General features: G+C 37.6%; 1 protein-coding gene across 5 annotated transcripts in view; it reads left to right on the forward strand.

Moving 5' to 3' along the window:
• Positions 1-967: 967 nt before the first annotated feature.
• The window catches only part of vars2 (valyl-tRNA synthetase 2, mitochondrial), a 33,178-nt gene continuing 17,798 nt past the window's right edge, over positions 968-16,347 (forward strand). The window contains exons 1-13 of one of the 5 annotated variants that reach the window (XM_032581732.1): positions 1,019-1,070; positions 1,149-1,202; positions 1,347-1,544; positions 2,703-2,784; positions 2,869-2,969; positions 5,097-5,218; positions 5,310-5,376; positions 6,467-6,564; positions 9,239-9,320; positions 9,713-9,832; positions 10,322-10,430; positions 13,169-13,257; positions 15,835-15,925. In XM_032581732.1, coding sequence (XP_032437623.1) covers positions 1,365-1,544; positions 2,703-2,784; positions 2,869-2,969; positions 5,097-5,218; positions 5,310-5,376; positions 6,467-6,564; positions 9,239-9,320; positions 9,713-9,832; positions 10,322-10,430; positions 13,169-13,257; positions 15,835-15,925 — 1,141 coding nt within the window. In that variant the 5' untranslated portion in view covers positions 1,019-1,070; positions 1,149-1,202; positions 1,347-1,364. Of the gene's footprint in view, positions 1,203-1,346; positions 1,545-2,702; positions 2,785-2,868; positions 2,970-5,096; positions 5,219-5,309; positions 5,377-6,466; positions 6,565-9,238; positions 9,321-9,712; positions 9,833-10,321; positions 10,431-13,168; positions 13,258-15,834; positions 15,926-16,347 lie in introns of those variants that run through there. The other 4 variants (XM_032581730.1, XM_032581733.1, XM_032581729.1 and 1 more) reach the window with 4 other exon arrangements.

The following is a 16,347-nucleotide window of genomic DNA, read 5'->3' on the forward strand; positions in this document are numbered from 1 at the left end:
ATTAGAAAGGTCTATTTGGAGCCATGAGTTATTTTTTGGAATAACTGATATTCCTTCATTTTATTTTCAAGAGTTAATTTTATTCCCATATTCTTATTACCATACATTCTCCTGTTGGTAAAATATGTTTTAACTCTCTTCCTTGTAATAATAATAAATCAATTAGATCCATTTTTCAAAAGGAGGTGACCTCTATTTCTGCTGTTGTACCATAATGGAATCACTCTTATATTAATATGTCATGGAAATTTACCTGGTTGCTCCCAAATCGCTTTCTTCTCACCCACAAGGTAAAAGAAGTGTCTTTTATACTCAGAATCTACCCAGTTAAGGTCTACCTAAAAAGTTCAACTCTAGCATTGCTGTACTTTTGTGACCTTTGCCCAGAGTATATCACTCATTTGTTCTGGTAGTGTCCTCAAGTATTTTGGCAACATTTTTGTAGCTATGTTGACTCAAAAATATCAGCAGGCTTCCAGTTTCATTGGGAAAATATCCTGTTTGGGTTTCAACAAAATTGAAAAATAAATCTGCAGGGTTTCTTTATAAAATTACTAATCACTACAGTCAAATTTCACTTGCAGAAATGCAAATTATTCAAGAGAAAAGAACATTTTATTTATTTTTTATTATTATTGAACTTAATATAATTACAATTCGACCTTCAACTAATCAAAAAGCAAAAACAATAATATGGGCTTGCACCCAAGTTGGAATTTTGGACGATTTATTGTTTTAATTTACTATAACATGAGACTCTCTGGCACATATGTCACAGTTTGTACTATTATTTTCTTTGTGCAAGAATAATGTGACTGTCATTTTCTTCTTCCTATGTTTTAATTTATGCTCCCCCTGCCAAATTTTGTGAAACAAATAATAATAATAATAATAATAATAATAATAATAATAATAATAATAATAATAATAATAAAAATTCCACTTCCTGTGTATGGTTCCGGTTTGCGGCGGATGTTGCGGAAGATATTAACTGACGGACTGCCTTTCAGTCCGTCGGGTTAAAGCAGCCCGTCAATCTGAATCCAATGGTGTGAACTGACAGTTTGAGGGTATTTATTACATTTGCAATTAAAAGTATGAAGAAGAAGCCTTACGATATTGATTTATGTTTAGCTCTACTATTTCAGACGTTTTTAAGGACGTTGAAGGGGTATTACAATACTAAGTCAGCTAAGTTAAAGGTAGTGTACTTTGAAAATACATGTATTCACGAAGTTAAATTTGTGACCTTAATTCCGTGTATATTAACTAAAAATTCGAACCTCTAAACAATGAAACTTACGTTAGAATTGATCAGGTTATGCCTTTATATTTTTCATCTCTAGGGTGTTTCGTAGCTGAGGATGTGGACTAAAGGTCACTGTCCAAAGGCGAGACTGGTAGCGAAGACAGCCACCAAACTGTGGTCCAGCAAGCCTCCAGAACCTTCTCGCCCTGTCCCTTCTGCTCAGCCGCAGCCACAAGTCCAAAAACGCAGACGCAGGCAAGAACGGGAAAAGACTATTCTGTCAGCTCAACATAATGTAAGCCGAGCAAACTAAGCACACAGATTGAACTACTAAAAAGCAAAGACTTTATAAAGTGTCATTTCATGGGATGAAATACTAATATTATCTAGTCTATCAAATTTTTAAATAGTCAGAAAACTAACTTTAAGTGCATAAAATGCACAACAGATTAAATTTAGTCTATGCTAATAGACAAGTTGCATCCCAATGATTTAACAGTTTATGGAAGCACCCTTAGTGGCACTAATATGAGGTAGCTGTACAGACAGAGACAGCTACTCTCTAGTTAAGAGATGCCTGTTAGAGGTGTATGTATGGACCTTTAGTTCACAGATGATTTGTCCATTGGGGTTATTAAAGTATTCTGAACCTAAAATCTTAGTCATGTAATGGGTATTGAGAGCAGGACCCAAAATGCAGAAGGCACCAGGTAGGGAGGATGCAGGAGTCAAGATGACCCAACTTTATTTTAACTCGGCAAGCTTATAACAATGCTGCAACTGAAAAACTTCACTGAAGGTTAAATTATTCACTTAAGGCAGGTGTAATGAATGGCAATGAGAACCAGGTGTGTGCCACACATAAATTAAAAAACATAGATTAGGAGAAAAGTGCCACTACCTAGCAGTATCAGACTGGCACACTCGTGTGAAGTATGGCCACAGTCTTAATTATTTTCTTTCTAGGTATAAAACAATGAACTTCAAATTGTCAAGAAATTGCCTTATACCCCTTTTCAAAATACAGTTGCTTCTCGAATGTCTCGAATTGGTGGTTTCATTCCTTTGTAGCATTGTGTTATTGCAAAACTGACATACTCAAAAAACTGACATACATACAGACCAGAAAAAATAAACTACTTTATAAAAGTATTTTCACTTGACAGTGATTAGATAATTTAGAGCAAGATATCAGTGCTTTCTCTCACTGGGTGCTTTCACTTTATCTGTCTGTCTGAATCTATCGATCTTATTTATCTATCTAATGCAACAAACTGATTTTTCATATTGTCTTCTGTGTAGAAGCAAGGGACAGTTCGACAAGGGAACTAGCCCCTCTTTGGCCCCTGTTTAAATTTCTCATGCATGAATTGATGGATACATGATTGCTACCTAAATATGATCACTATTTCAGAAGGAATAGTGGCTGCTGAATACATGTTTTTACTTTCAGAAAGTTGGAGATCAAACATTAAACTGGAGTGAAAAACAGAAAATAGCTTACACGGCTCAAACACCTGCTGGGACAAAGAAAGGTGACTTTATGCACACATTGTATTAGTTTATGTAGTAATTTGTTCTGTATGTAGTTATTTGGCAATTTATGCACTTGTTTTCAGATACCAGCTTGCCTTTCCCATCTTCATACAGTCCAGATTATGTGGAGTCCTGCTGGTATCAGTGGTGGGAGAAAGAGGGATTTTTCAATCCTGACCAACATGTGAGAAATCTTAAAATATTTTTTTGAAAAAAATATTGATTCAGTTAAGTAAAGTGGTGACTTTTGGACGAGAAACAATTTCTGTACAATTTTTCATGTGCACAATTAAAGGAAAAATTGTTGGACAAATGTGTGGTGAGACAACCTGTTGCGTAAACTACTTGTATGCAATCAGTTGGTTTGCAGTTGTATATATTTTTTGATTATTTGTGGCCCTGTCGAGATGAAACAAAAGATAAACAGGCCAAAATTCTAAGTTTACCTATAATTCCCAGGTGGCACAATCTAATATTTAACTTGTACGTTGTTTTATTGTACCCTCCAAAATTGAAACCAGATGTTTACATACACAATATAGAAAGACAAGTCTGCATTTTTTTCACACTGTGATGTGAAATTAACATAAACTTTTCTTGTTTTAAGTTAAGTTGGATTACCAAAAATTTTTTTCTACTTGCACAATGGCAGATAATAAGAGAGATATTTTTCTATCTGAAAAGACATGTGCCAGCAAGGTGACCTACAGTTGGAATGGACCAAAATTCCTGCCAACTATTGTGAGAAGCTTGTTGAAGGATATCCAAATACTAATGAAGTGCATATAAACGTTTGACTTTAAAGAAAGTAATAAAAATTGCCTTAAAAAATTATCTCACATCACATTATTCTGGCATTTAACAAATAGATAAAAAATGGTCATCTTAATTGACTTAAACAGATACGTTTATTCACTTTGAAAAAAATGTATGTCTTTTTATATAGTGTAACTTCTAGTTTCAACTGTATCTTTGTAAATGTTCAAATTTGCTATTAACATGCCCAACAAATGGCTAATAGGATATAAAATAATTATATAACAAATCAAACCCAAGTAGAGTTCAAGATTGCACCAATTTTTGATCTATGCTCATTGTATCTTCAAACAATTTTCAGTTAGAAGTTAAAATTCCATTGTACAACAAAGTAATTATCAGAAGTATTATTAACTGTGACTGGGTATTTAGAAAATGGATATGTAATTTAATTTTTCATATTGTGAAGTAACATCAGAAAACATAATTTCCTTAATAGTCCCACCAGTACACATTGATGTTATGTGACCATGATCATACAGACTTGAACAAAAAAAGAAGAGTTTTAGGGAAGAGTAAGTAGAAACACAAGTCCATGTCATATATTTGCTGAGGTTACTTTGAAAAATAAAAGCTCAATCCTACCAAGAACAATCCAGATACCTCATAAACATAAACACATTCTGATAAGTTATCTTTTTTTCTTTTCAGCAAATTTGATTTTCCTTCCAAATATTGAGTCTATATGGGATGACAACACAATATTCTTCTGTTAGGAAAAAATAAGTCCTACATCATAACACTCACAAGGATGCCTGTTTAATATTTGGCATGTTACTGAACAAATTTTCACACTCACTCCTTGCTTATGACAAAAACAATTTTATCCAACACTTTGCAAGCCCAATGGTTACAGGCAAGCATGATTAAACTTGAGATTCTTATAGTTTCCTTACACTACAAGTCTGTCTAAATGATATTGTGACAGTTTAGGTGCAACCTTAGGGTTTTTTTTTTAATATACACACGGACAAAATTGTTGGTACCCCTTGGTTAATGAAAGAAAAACCCGCTAATTCATGTTAAATTGATTTAAAATGTCCTTTTGGTCACATTATTTTCAGGGGTGCCATCATTTTTGTCCAACCCTGTTTCATGAGTTTATTTTGTAACGTAATTTTGTTGCAGCATGTTTGAAAAGCAATGTCTGACTTTCATTTGTTCATTTTCATAAAATTGTTATTCATTATTACCTTTGTCAGACCATTGGGTTTTTCTTTCATTAACCAAGGAGTACCAACAATTTTGTCTACGTGTGTAATTCAAATCAGTTCAGTAAGACTTTATTGTATCCACAGAGACACTGCTAAGAAGCGCATGCCAGTCATAAATTTAGGCTGTTCAGTCTTATCTCACAACAACTAATGATCCAAATATAACTTAGTCTGGACTAACTTTGTATTTTGGTGATATTGGAGTTTTGGATTTCTGCCTGTTAATACATTCATTAATCTTTGTTATTGATTTCTATCTATGATGTATGTAAATTGGTCAGGAGAGATTGTCTCATCGTGTGGATCAGACGTTTTCTTTATGTATTCCTCCGCCAAACGTGACCGGTACTCTTCATCTGGGCCATGCTCTAACTGTAGCTGTACAAGACGCTCTGGTTCGATGGTAACAGTCAAAAACAGGCTTCATTAACAATCTGATGCTTAACATTTAGTCAAAAATATTTTTGAAAAGCTTTCATTTTGTCATTTGCTAGGAGAAGGATGCAGGGTCACAGAGTTCTGTGGGTGCCTGGATGTGACCATGCAGGAATCGCAACTCAGGTATGACAACTTTGTCTTCTTTGTCTTTTTTTTGGTCCTATGGCATAAGCCTGGGCGAAAATTATCCTACACCGAGATTTATGACAAAGACTGACATCATTTTATAGATAATTTTGGTGTTTTTAAAAAAGTAAGAGTTGTTTTTGTCTTTTTTGATTGTAAATGTAGGATTTGCTCATGTTCCTTAAGACACTGCGCTACTTGTACAGTCTGTTGTCTCCACCCCATCCAATCTGTAAAAGTTACAGATTGTTACAGAAATAGACTCTGAGGTTGAGAAAATGGAGGAAATTTCAAATATTGAAGTGGCAGTAGTGCTAGTAGAAGCAAGACTGTATGTCTGCAGCCTGGAGACTTTTCGTGTCTTAGCAGTTGTCGCATGGCATTTGTCAGGTGATTTTAAGAATAGAATTAGAATTTGTCACTGAACATGTACATTGAGATAAAAATCCAACAACAAATATATACATATAAATAAATATATCCATATAATAAATATAAACATAAATATGATGATATTTACAAAACCAACTAATACTTATATTTGGTATCCTGGCCACACCTAGGAAAGGTTACCAATGTTCCATGTTTTCTCCAATTTTGAATAAAGCATTCCATTGTGATTTGATTGAATCATAAAGCCTTAGAAATGTCTTGGCAACCTAAGACAAACTTATAGATGTTATTGATTTTGTTTATGCGCTATTATTTTTTAAATTGGAACATGGTGTCTCTGTTATGAGATCTCTTGGCGTACTTCAGTTTGTCCAATAGGTCATAGGTTGTATGATTTTCCCCAGATTTCTGTTGAGAGGGAATGGACAATATTCTTAGAAATAAATTGTTAGCTCTATATCTCTCCTTGTGCTATCTAGGAGGCAGAAAACTTTATCATGTGAGACACAATTACTAGGGAAACAATAACAAGAGGCAATTGAAATCAAACTACATTTGAAATTTGGCTTGACATAACTCATCATATTCTAAACCTTGACCATGCTTGCTATATCTTTGTTTGTTGAAACATTTGAAACATGTACTATATGCTGCAGTGTTTTTCTCACTCCAGTAAGTGTTTTTTGTGCATTAGACAGTGGTGGAGAAAAGACTTCTGAGGGAAAAAGGGAAGCGCAGACAAGATTTTTCTAGAGAAGAATTTTTACAGGAAGTCTGGAAATGGAAAAATGAGTAAGTTTTATTTTTTTATATTTCTTCAAACCAATTTGGGGTAACGCTACTTTGAAGGGGTGTGCATAAGTCTGACATGATTCTGTCATAAACATGACATAATACCTGTCTCGAACATGGAATCTTCAATGTTTATGACTGTTATAATTAAAGGCACTTTTCCAATGGCAAGTCGCGTTATAACTGGTTAATATCCGGTTCGGTTTTATCCCAGACAGTGAGCTTTTCCATCACATAGTCCACATGTTCCTCGCTAATGCGGGCGTAACGTGACCGTGCAGCAACTGTGGTCAACTCTTTGCTGATGTTTGCAGTGACACAAAGGAGAACCTTGAGATTCTTTTTCAAATGAACTCAGATAAACCCAGATATTTCACTTTGTTTGCATTGCTGGCCCAAACATAAGCTGCAAAACAAGCCCCGTTTAAAACTTGCCTTCCTGTTCCTTTATGATGGTCTGACTGGTTAACCGCTAAGTCGGGATGTCATACAACTAGCTGTTGATAACAAAGTGTATGATGATCTAACTTCTACGTCTGGCATGTTTCAGGCATTGATGGATGCAGGGACTGAGCAGTGAATTCAGAACTGGTGTTTATTGAGGGATCGGCTTTTTCACAGTCAGACAGGCCAGGGTCAGAGCCAGCGAATCCAAATCCAGGTCAGGCAGTTCCTGACCTGTCTGTCTGACCCTGTCACATCTCAGAGTCAGACAGATGGGGGATCAGAGGCAGGGAGTCCAAATCCAGGTCAGGCAGGTCCAGATCTCAGGGTCAGACTCAGGGTCAATAGCCAGGAGGTCCAAATCCGACGGAGTAGATCAGAATCCAGGACAGCTAGCAATAGCTTAAATTGTTTAAAGCTAACTTTACGTAGAAATAGAAATATAGTTAATGTTTTCTTCTAAAAGAAAATCTAAATTTAATACAAAGCATACTCATATCTCTTAATACCTTTGCTTCCTTTTACTAAGGAGGGATGACCGTTGTAACTTGTTATAGGTAGGGGGCAAGATAAAGACTTCTTTATATTTTTGGCAGACTGCATGTAAGTTGGTGCACTGTTGCCTCTGTCTGGTGGACATGGCGAGACAGCCTTAAATAATGTCATGTTTCAAATGCAAAGTTCATAAGTGCTTTGTAGACATCTTGCTGGAATACTGCAGGATTAATTAGATGAAGAAAGTTAAGACTAACAACAAATGACAGTAATTTAATATAAACACATAAAGTTACATAAATTTGTAAAGTTTGATCATTAATACATGTCACAATATATGTAGGACACAGAGGTCACGCTAGACTTTTTTGTTATCCGTCATCTTGACCGACAACATTTAAAAAATCGGTCATGTTCTATTTTTACCCGTCAAATTATAATCATATTAACATCGGCTATTTAGCCGCATATTTATGCGCTTTGGTTAATATTAACCTAGTTGAACATCACAACCAGATCCCATCACACTTAAAGCAGATGAACGCATCTAACTTTTTCTCTGTAGTGACAAAAACCACTGACTGTGGCCCCAATAACTTATAATAAATGAAATTAAACGACTCCACAAATTACAAGCACTTCACCCACTGGGGTCTGAACGCACAGTGCCTCACAAATTCCTCCTGGTCGCATCCGCAGAGAAATCAGTCAGTTGGATCTGTCTGATCCAAACCGATCAATTGAACTCTGCGAGTTTTTTAACCTGTGAGCCCTTTTCTGAATTATTTTTTGCGCCGTTTCGCTTCTCTAAAACAGACAGATGTTGCGTCTGCCGAGCTCCTGCAGAACGCCGCTCTCCTGGGTGCGGGAGGGTAACGTGCACCGAGAAGGCTCCATTTGTTAAAACCACAGGATGAGTTAAGTTTAATTCTTCGCAGCGGCGGAGCCGCGTCCGCATTGATTGTGCAGCACACTGCCCATGTTGTAACTTCTGCATCGTTATTTATTTCCTCAAGTTAAACTGCCGGCTCCTCTGTTTAGACTATAAATGGATTAGCTCAACATTGCATTCTCTTTTGTTTTCTCTGATCTGTATGTACTGAAGACTGGAATTAAACGCGCTATTTCTACCAAAGGTTTTGAATGCGCGTTTGAACCAGACGCTCCAAAGCGTCCAGTCCATAACTCTAAAACGCGCTGTCAACTCCCGGTCAGAAAGACGCATTTAGTTCAGAGTCCATGAGATGATATTCAGAAAGGATTTTTTTATTAATTGATTTTAGTTGCCTCTGGGATGAAATCTTTGCGTAAAGTCTGTAATGTCTTCCCATGTGCACCAGTCGGATGTTAATTATAATCTGTCAAATGACGGACGGGCTTTAAATTTTCCGGTCGTTTAAGAAAATAACCGGTCAGATACGGAAAATATTCCGTTAACACGAGCTCTGATAGGACATATGATTTCTTGGTTAGTGTCAAGTTGTGATAGCAAACACATTTTAAACAATGTCAACTTTGCATTAAAAGTGTCATTATTTACTGAATGACAGTAAATTACAACAGTCATAAACATTTATGAACACTCTTTCATGTTCATGACAGGTGTTGTGCATTGTTTATGACAGTGTCATGCCACCTTTATTGCCACCCCTTCAAATAAAGTGTTACCCAGTTTGGTTGAATGATGTGCTCAGTGTTTGCTTCAGTCTTCCTGACCTCTTCTCCTATTTCCCAGGAAAGGAGAAGAGATTTATCACCAGCTGAGGAGGCTTGGTGCTTCTCTGGACTGGAGCAGAGCCTGTTTCACTATGGATCCAGTGAGGCTTTTAATGACATATATTCCTACCCTGTGATATCACCCAGTGTTTAAAATGTTTGTGTGTAAAATTTGCATCTGTCTGGCGACCTGGAGAAACAAAAATAGTAAGAGCCTGTAGACAGTTTTTTTCCTTCCTACTAATAGCAAATACTGGTTTTTACTGTAAATGCAAATATTTTCTGCGGCTCTGCTGACTTCAATTCAGTTGCTGTGTCATGAACAGGGTTGATCAGCTCTCTGGGGTTTTTTCAGTCAGCTTACTGAGAGGTGTTTGTTCTTCCTTGTGTAGGAAGCAGCAAACCCATTTACTACAGAAATTTCTATTTGTACGTTGTTTCAATATCTACCAAATACAACATATTTCACTGTCTTATTTTTGTATGATTTCAGGGTTTTAGCAGAGCTGTAACTGAGGCTTTTGTCAGACTGTGTGATTCTGGTCTTATTTACCGCTCAGAGGGTTTGGTCAACTGGAGCTGTACTCTTCAGTCTGCAATCTCTGACATAGAGGTAAGAAACTCCCTATATCAGACATTTTGCTCTGTCTTTATTTTGCCTAAGTTTTATGGTTTCAACTGGATGTTTCATAATATTAACTTCAAACCCAATTTTGAAAGTTTAAAAGATTTTTGAAATGCAACTCATTTGTTATTGACTAAGACCGTGAAACGGTTGAAAGAAAATTATTATATATATATATTAAAAATTATATATATATTTTTAAAATGATTAAAAAGAAAACTATTTCTTTCAGGTTGACAAATTCAGAATTCAGAATTATTACGTTTATGGCAAGTTATGCTGAACTGTGGAAACTGTGCTGTCATTATAAAATGTCATTTTTTTAAGGTAGCAGCAGGGAAAACACCCAAACTTATAATTTACATTCACAAGTTAACATATTTTATTTTGCTCATCTGGTGCACATTTTCAGTTAAGATTGAACACTTTTGTAATTTTCTATCCAAAGAGTAACTTGAAGTTGTTCTTTTGTCTTAGGTGGAGACCAAGGATGTGTCTGGGCCAACCTTAATGTCTGTCCCTGGATATGAGAATAAGGTGGAATTTGGAACAATGTTCACCTTTGCATATACTGTCGAAGGCATTGGTGAGTATTGGTGGGTGGAAACATTAACAGTGGTCTTTAATTTCACCTGCTTTGTGTTATATTGATATCTGTAAATATCAATATATCTACTGATCTACCGATCGATCGATTTATCGATATAGATATGTGTATGGATATATGTGTATGTATATGTATGCATACATACATGAAATCCATATAGTTTTATCACAATTTATCCTTAACCTCATATATATCTCTATACATACATATACATAGGGATATAAGGTTAAGAATAAATTGTGATAAAGCTCAAGTTATTCATTTCAGAAAACAGTGTCATGTATTGACAATATTTACTTTTAGTTTTGGGTCTACTACTTTGTCTATTACAAAAACATATAAATATTTTTGATTTACTGTGGATGAATATGTTACATTTGAAGAAGGTATTAAAGTTCAGTCAGACTGGAAGAGCATGAGGTTCAGTAATAAATAAAGGTGTGAACAGAAATACTCCTAAAATGATGTTATATGGAGATATGGGTTGGGAACCATGTGAAGTTAAATATATCGTAGATATGGTCAGATTGTGGAATAAGTTTTATTAATATGCCAGATAATAGATTAACAAAACACATTTCCTTTGAAATTTCACAAATAGGTATGTTTGGGCCAGACAAACTGAGAAGTTGTTTGAAGAGGCAGATTTTCAGTACATTTATAGCAGGAGTGCCCAAAGTCAGTTCTTGAAGGCATCCTGTATGTTGTAGTTCTCTCCCTGGTGGTAATAACAACCTTTTCAGAAAATAGACTCTGTCTATATGTCTATCCATCTTCTTATTTATATATATATATATATATAAACTAATACAGCAATCAATAAATGTCAGCAGAATGACTCTCAAATGCTGTTCTAGTCATCTGATCCACAAATTGCTGTAAGCAGTAAAACCTGAATGTTCATGTGAAGACTGACTTCTGATGTTAATTAGCTCAAGGCTGATCTTCAGGAGTCACGAGGTCATGGCACCAGATGTAACCCTTCTTTGCTCGTCTCAGATCCAATAGGTTGACTTCATGACAGACACTTTCAGGTTCATTGTATTTATTCTAAGAATAGAGAAAATCAAGTTGGTGGTTATTGTCAGTCCAGCAGCTTCTGCTCCCACAATTACAGACAGCAACAGAAAAAGGGGACGAGCGGTCAGTTACTGGTTACTATGGTAACCACCCACTGTCAAGAGCAACATAACAGAACTTAAAACACAAATAAATGTCTGAAGAAACATATAAAAATAAATTCAAAGAACAAATAAATTTTGACAAACTTCACATTTATAATATTGTTACATTAATATTACATACACATATATACATACAGTATATATACAGTACAGACCAAAAGTTTGGACACACTTTCTCATTGAATTCAATGAGAAAGTGTGTCCAAACTTTTGGTCTGAACTGTATATGTATATATACACTGCCTGGCCAAAAAAAAAGTCGCCACCTGGATTTAACTAAGCAAATAGGTACAAGCCTCCTATTGGATAAGTACTGCATAGGCGATTATCTTTCAGCTGGCAACAAGTTATTTAACCCCAGCTGATGCAACGAGTAACTCCTCATTTCTTAAACAACCATGGCAAAAGACACATCCTGTGGTCGTGGAAAAGACGTTAGTCTGTTTAAGAAGGATCAAATCATTGGCATGCATCAAGCAGAGAAAACATCTAAGGAGATTGCAGAAACTACTAGAATTGGGTTAAGAACTGTCCAACGCATCATTAAAAACTGGAAGGATGGTGGGGAACCATCGTCATCCAGGAAGAAATGTGGTCGGAAAAAAATCCTGAATGATCGTGATCGGCGATTACTTAAACGTTTGGTCAAATCAAATCGAAGAAAAACAACAGCAGAACTCAGGAGTATGTTTAATTGTGAACGCAAAAGCATTTCCACACGCACAATGCGAAGGGAACTCAAGGGGTTGGGATTGAACAGCTGTGTAGCCGTAAGAAAACCTCTAATCAGTAAGGCTAACCAGAATAAATGGTTTCAGTTTGCTAGGGAGCATAAAGATTGGACTCTGGAGGAATGGAAGAGGGTCATGTGGTCTGATGAGTCCAGATTTACCCTGTTCCAGAGTGATGGGCGCATCAGGGTAAGAAAAGAGGCAGGTGAAGTGATGCACCCATCATGCCTAGTGCCTACTGTACAAGCCTGTGGGGGCAGTGCTATGATCTGGGGTTGCTGCAGTTGGTCAGGTCTAGGTTCAGCAACATTGTGTGCCCAAAGAATGAGGTCAGCTGACTACCTGAATATACTGAATGACCAGGTAATTCCATCAATGGATTTTGTCTTCCCAAATGGAACGGGCATATTCCAAGATGACAATGCCAGGATTCATCGAGCTCACATTGTGAAAGAGTGGTTCAGGGAGCATGAGACATCTTTTTCACACATGGATTGGCCACCACAGAGTCCAGACCTTAACCCCATTGAGAATCTTTGGGATGTGCTGGAGAAGGCTTTGCGCAGTGGTCAGACTCTCCCATCATCAATACAAGATCTTGGTGAAAGATTAATGCAACACTGGATGGAAATAAATCTTGTGACACTGCAGAAGCTTATTGAAACAATGCCACAGCGAATGCGGGCTGTAATCAAAGCTAAAGGCGGTCCAACAAAATATTAGAGTGTGTGACCATTTTTTGGTGGCGACTTTTTTTTTGGCCAGGCAGTGTACATATACAGTATGTGTGTGTGTGTATCAGATGGTGAAGTGGCAGTGTCCACGACTCGTCCTGAGACGATGCTTGGAGATGTGGCTGTAGCTGTTCACCCTGATGATCCTCGATATCAGGTGAGTACTTACAAGACATATGAAGTTATGTTGCTGAATACAGTATCATTGGTGTCACTGCTGTGTGGACTTTGCATGTTCTCTCTCTAAAAAATGAATATTCTTGTTACATTATGCAACGAAATAAAAGACCTTTGGTTAAGTCTGGAATTCACACATAATCACATTGAAAAACTCTGTGACATTCAATAATTCACTCCAAGACACAGCTAAACTTTAGCAACAGATATGAACTTAGTTATTCAAGAAAACAAAACCATAAAAGAACTACATTGGTCATTCAAACAAGAATGACCAATGACAAAAAATGATATTGTCCTGTATGGACAATATCATTTTTTGATGGTTGATCCACCATCAATCGTCGACCTCAATGAATAATCAACCTTTTTGACCATAATTCAATGTTGAATTACCATCGTTTGCTATCTGGGGAGCATTATAAGAGGAAGCTAGAGAGGAAACTCCAGAAGGAAAACACCAGAGAGGCCTGGAGAGGGATGAGGAATATCACTGAGTTTAGGTCAGCAGACAGTAGTGCGGTTTAGGGCAACATTGATAGAGCCAATGAACTCAACCTGTTTTTAACAGATTTGACATTGTGGCCCCTTCACCTGCCTCCCATATTCTATCAATACTATTGCTGCTCTCCACCCACAGTTTGCGTGCCTCAGTCTCCCTCTCGCTCCTCATCCCCATGTGAGTTTCACCTTCACACCTCCTCTTCTACTCAGTGACCATGCCCCCATCCCTCAGCCGGCCACCTCTGTGGTAAACATCACCACTGATGGTGTTAGAAGACAGCAAGTGTGACTCCACCCTGTCAAGGCTGCCCTGTTGGTGTGAGCCTGAGGGTGCTCAAAGCCTGTGCTATCCAGCTCTGTGGAGTCCTCCAGCATATCTTCAACATGAGCTCGCACCTACAGAAGGTCCCTATGATGTGGAAAACATCCTGCTTTGTTCCGGTGCCAAAGACCCTGTGATTCCAAGAACTACAGGCCTGTGGTGCTGACCTCCCACATCATGAAGTCCCTGGAGAGACTTGTCCTGGAGCAGCTCTGGCCTCTGGTCCAACCACCCCTTGCATTTTACCTACCAGCCCAAACTTGGAGCTGAGGACGCCATCATCTTCCTGCTCACCCGTGTATACATTCACCTGGACCAGCCGGTGAGCACTGTGAGAATTATGTTTTTGACTTCTCCAGTGCATTCGACACTATTTGTCCGGCTCTACTGACAGCGATGCAGGTGGATTCCCCCTTGGCAGACCACAGTTCGTGCACTTTAATGCTCTATACATCTGACTTTTATTGCACTGAGACCTGTGGGCTGAACCACCTGCAGCTCAATGTGACAAAGTCAAACGAACGGGTGGTGGATGTGAGGAGGAGGACCAAGACGCCAATGATTCCTGTTACTATCATGGGGGTCAGTGTGGACATTGTGGAGAATTATAAATATCTGGGTCTCCACATTAACAATAAACTGGTCTCTACATTCTGAGGCAGCTGAAGTGCTTCAACATCTGCCAGACCTTACTTAGGATGTTTTATGAATCTGTGGTTGCCAGTGCCATCCTGTGTGCTGTGGTGTGCTGGGGCAGCAGGCTGAAGGTGGAGGACACCAACAGACTGAATAGACTGATCCACAAGGCCAGTGACGTTGTTGGAGTGCAGTGGAGGTGTCAGAGACAAGGATCCTGTCCAAGATGCAGGTCGTCTTGGACAACGAGTCTCATCCACTTCATAATGTGGATGGCTGGCTGCAGGAGCACCTTCAACCAGAAACTTATTAAACCAAAGTGCACCACAGAGCGACAGGGGAAATTATTTCTGCCTGTAGACATTAGACTTGCCCAATGCCCAAACTTGAGTAACTAAAATCGCATTTTATCTGCACTTATTTATAGTTTTATAGATGAACATATCTGCATGTGCATGCTTATTTATTTATTTATTTTCAGTCATATTGAAATACTTACATCACTTGTTATTAATATTTAACACCTTGAGTGGAGTAGCTTGTCAACGAATAAGCAATTTCCCCTTGGGAATCAATAAAGTATATTCTATTCTATTCTATTCTATTCTATTCCTGAAAGTAAGCAACACAGTCAGTTTTTTTAAATATGTCTAATAGGTTCTAAATTGCACAGCAGTTAAAACTAACTTGGACTCAGTTATTTCTTATTCTCCGAATTTGATTTGTCTAACAGGAATTTGATAAAACTGACATTAATTGAAAGCCACATTTTCACTATGCTCCCACTGTAATAGATAAAATAAAATTCAAATGACTTGCATCTATAGCATGCTGATGTGGTCCATGTTCACCTATACTCTGACAGACATTGTTGTTAGACAATAACTGTTTTGCCTGATGAACTGCTTGAAACCTTTCTGAATTCCCTCTTCACTGGGCCATCCCTGGACTCTCCAGGCTGGACCAGTCTGAACTCTGCCCCTGTTTTAGTCTTTTTACCATTTTGCCTACCTTATATGTGTATTGAATCCAAGCTAGGAGTTCCTAATCATTATTGACAAATTGATACAATGGACATCTTTCTCTCTGTTTTAGACTTTCCATGGACTAAGGTGTAAACATCCTTTCACCAACAGACTCATCCCCATCATCACAGATACAATGGTGGACATGGATATGGGAACAGGTACCAGTGTGCATTCACTCCAGCCCTGTTAGTCCGTTTCAATATAACTCTTGTTCGATTGTCTCTAAAGTCCAGTTTTTTGGGGGAGGTGTGAATGTGTAATTGAACTCTGATATGGACCAGAAAAGCGAACTTCAAAACCTTGCTCTCAATTCGGTTGAAGTGAAATCTGGCATGGTTCAAATGTATATACGGTATGTGGATGCAAGTGAACCAAAGAACACTCCAAAAGCAGGAAGTAAACTATAGTACAGGGCATTCTGGGTCAATAGAGCCAAAATAAATGCACAAATCTAGCGCTACAGAGAGAAATCATGGTTTCTTACCAGAGACAAAAGAGAAATCCTACACTGTTAGATCTGATGCCACTCCATTTTAGTTTACATTTTGTGAAGAGGAAATTTACAGTAGTTTACCTGGTA

The sequence above is a fragment of the Xiphophorus hellerii genome, chromosome 13 (genome assembly GCF_003331165.1).
Source record: "Xiphophorus hellerii strain 12219 chromosome 13, Xiphophorus_hellerii-4.1, whole genome shotgun sequence".
NCBI lineage: Eukaryota > Metazoa > Chordata > Actinopteri > Cyprinodontiformes > Poeciliidae > Xiphophorus > Xiphophorus hellerii.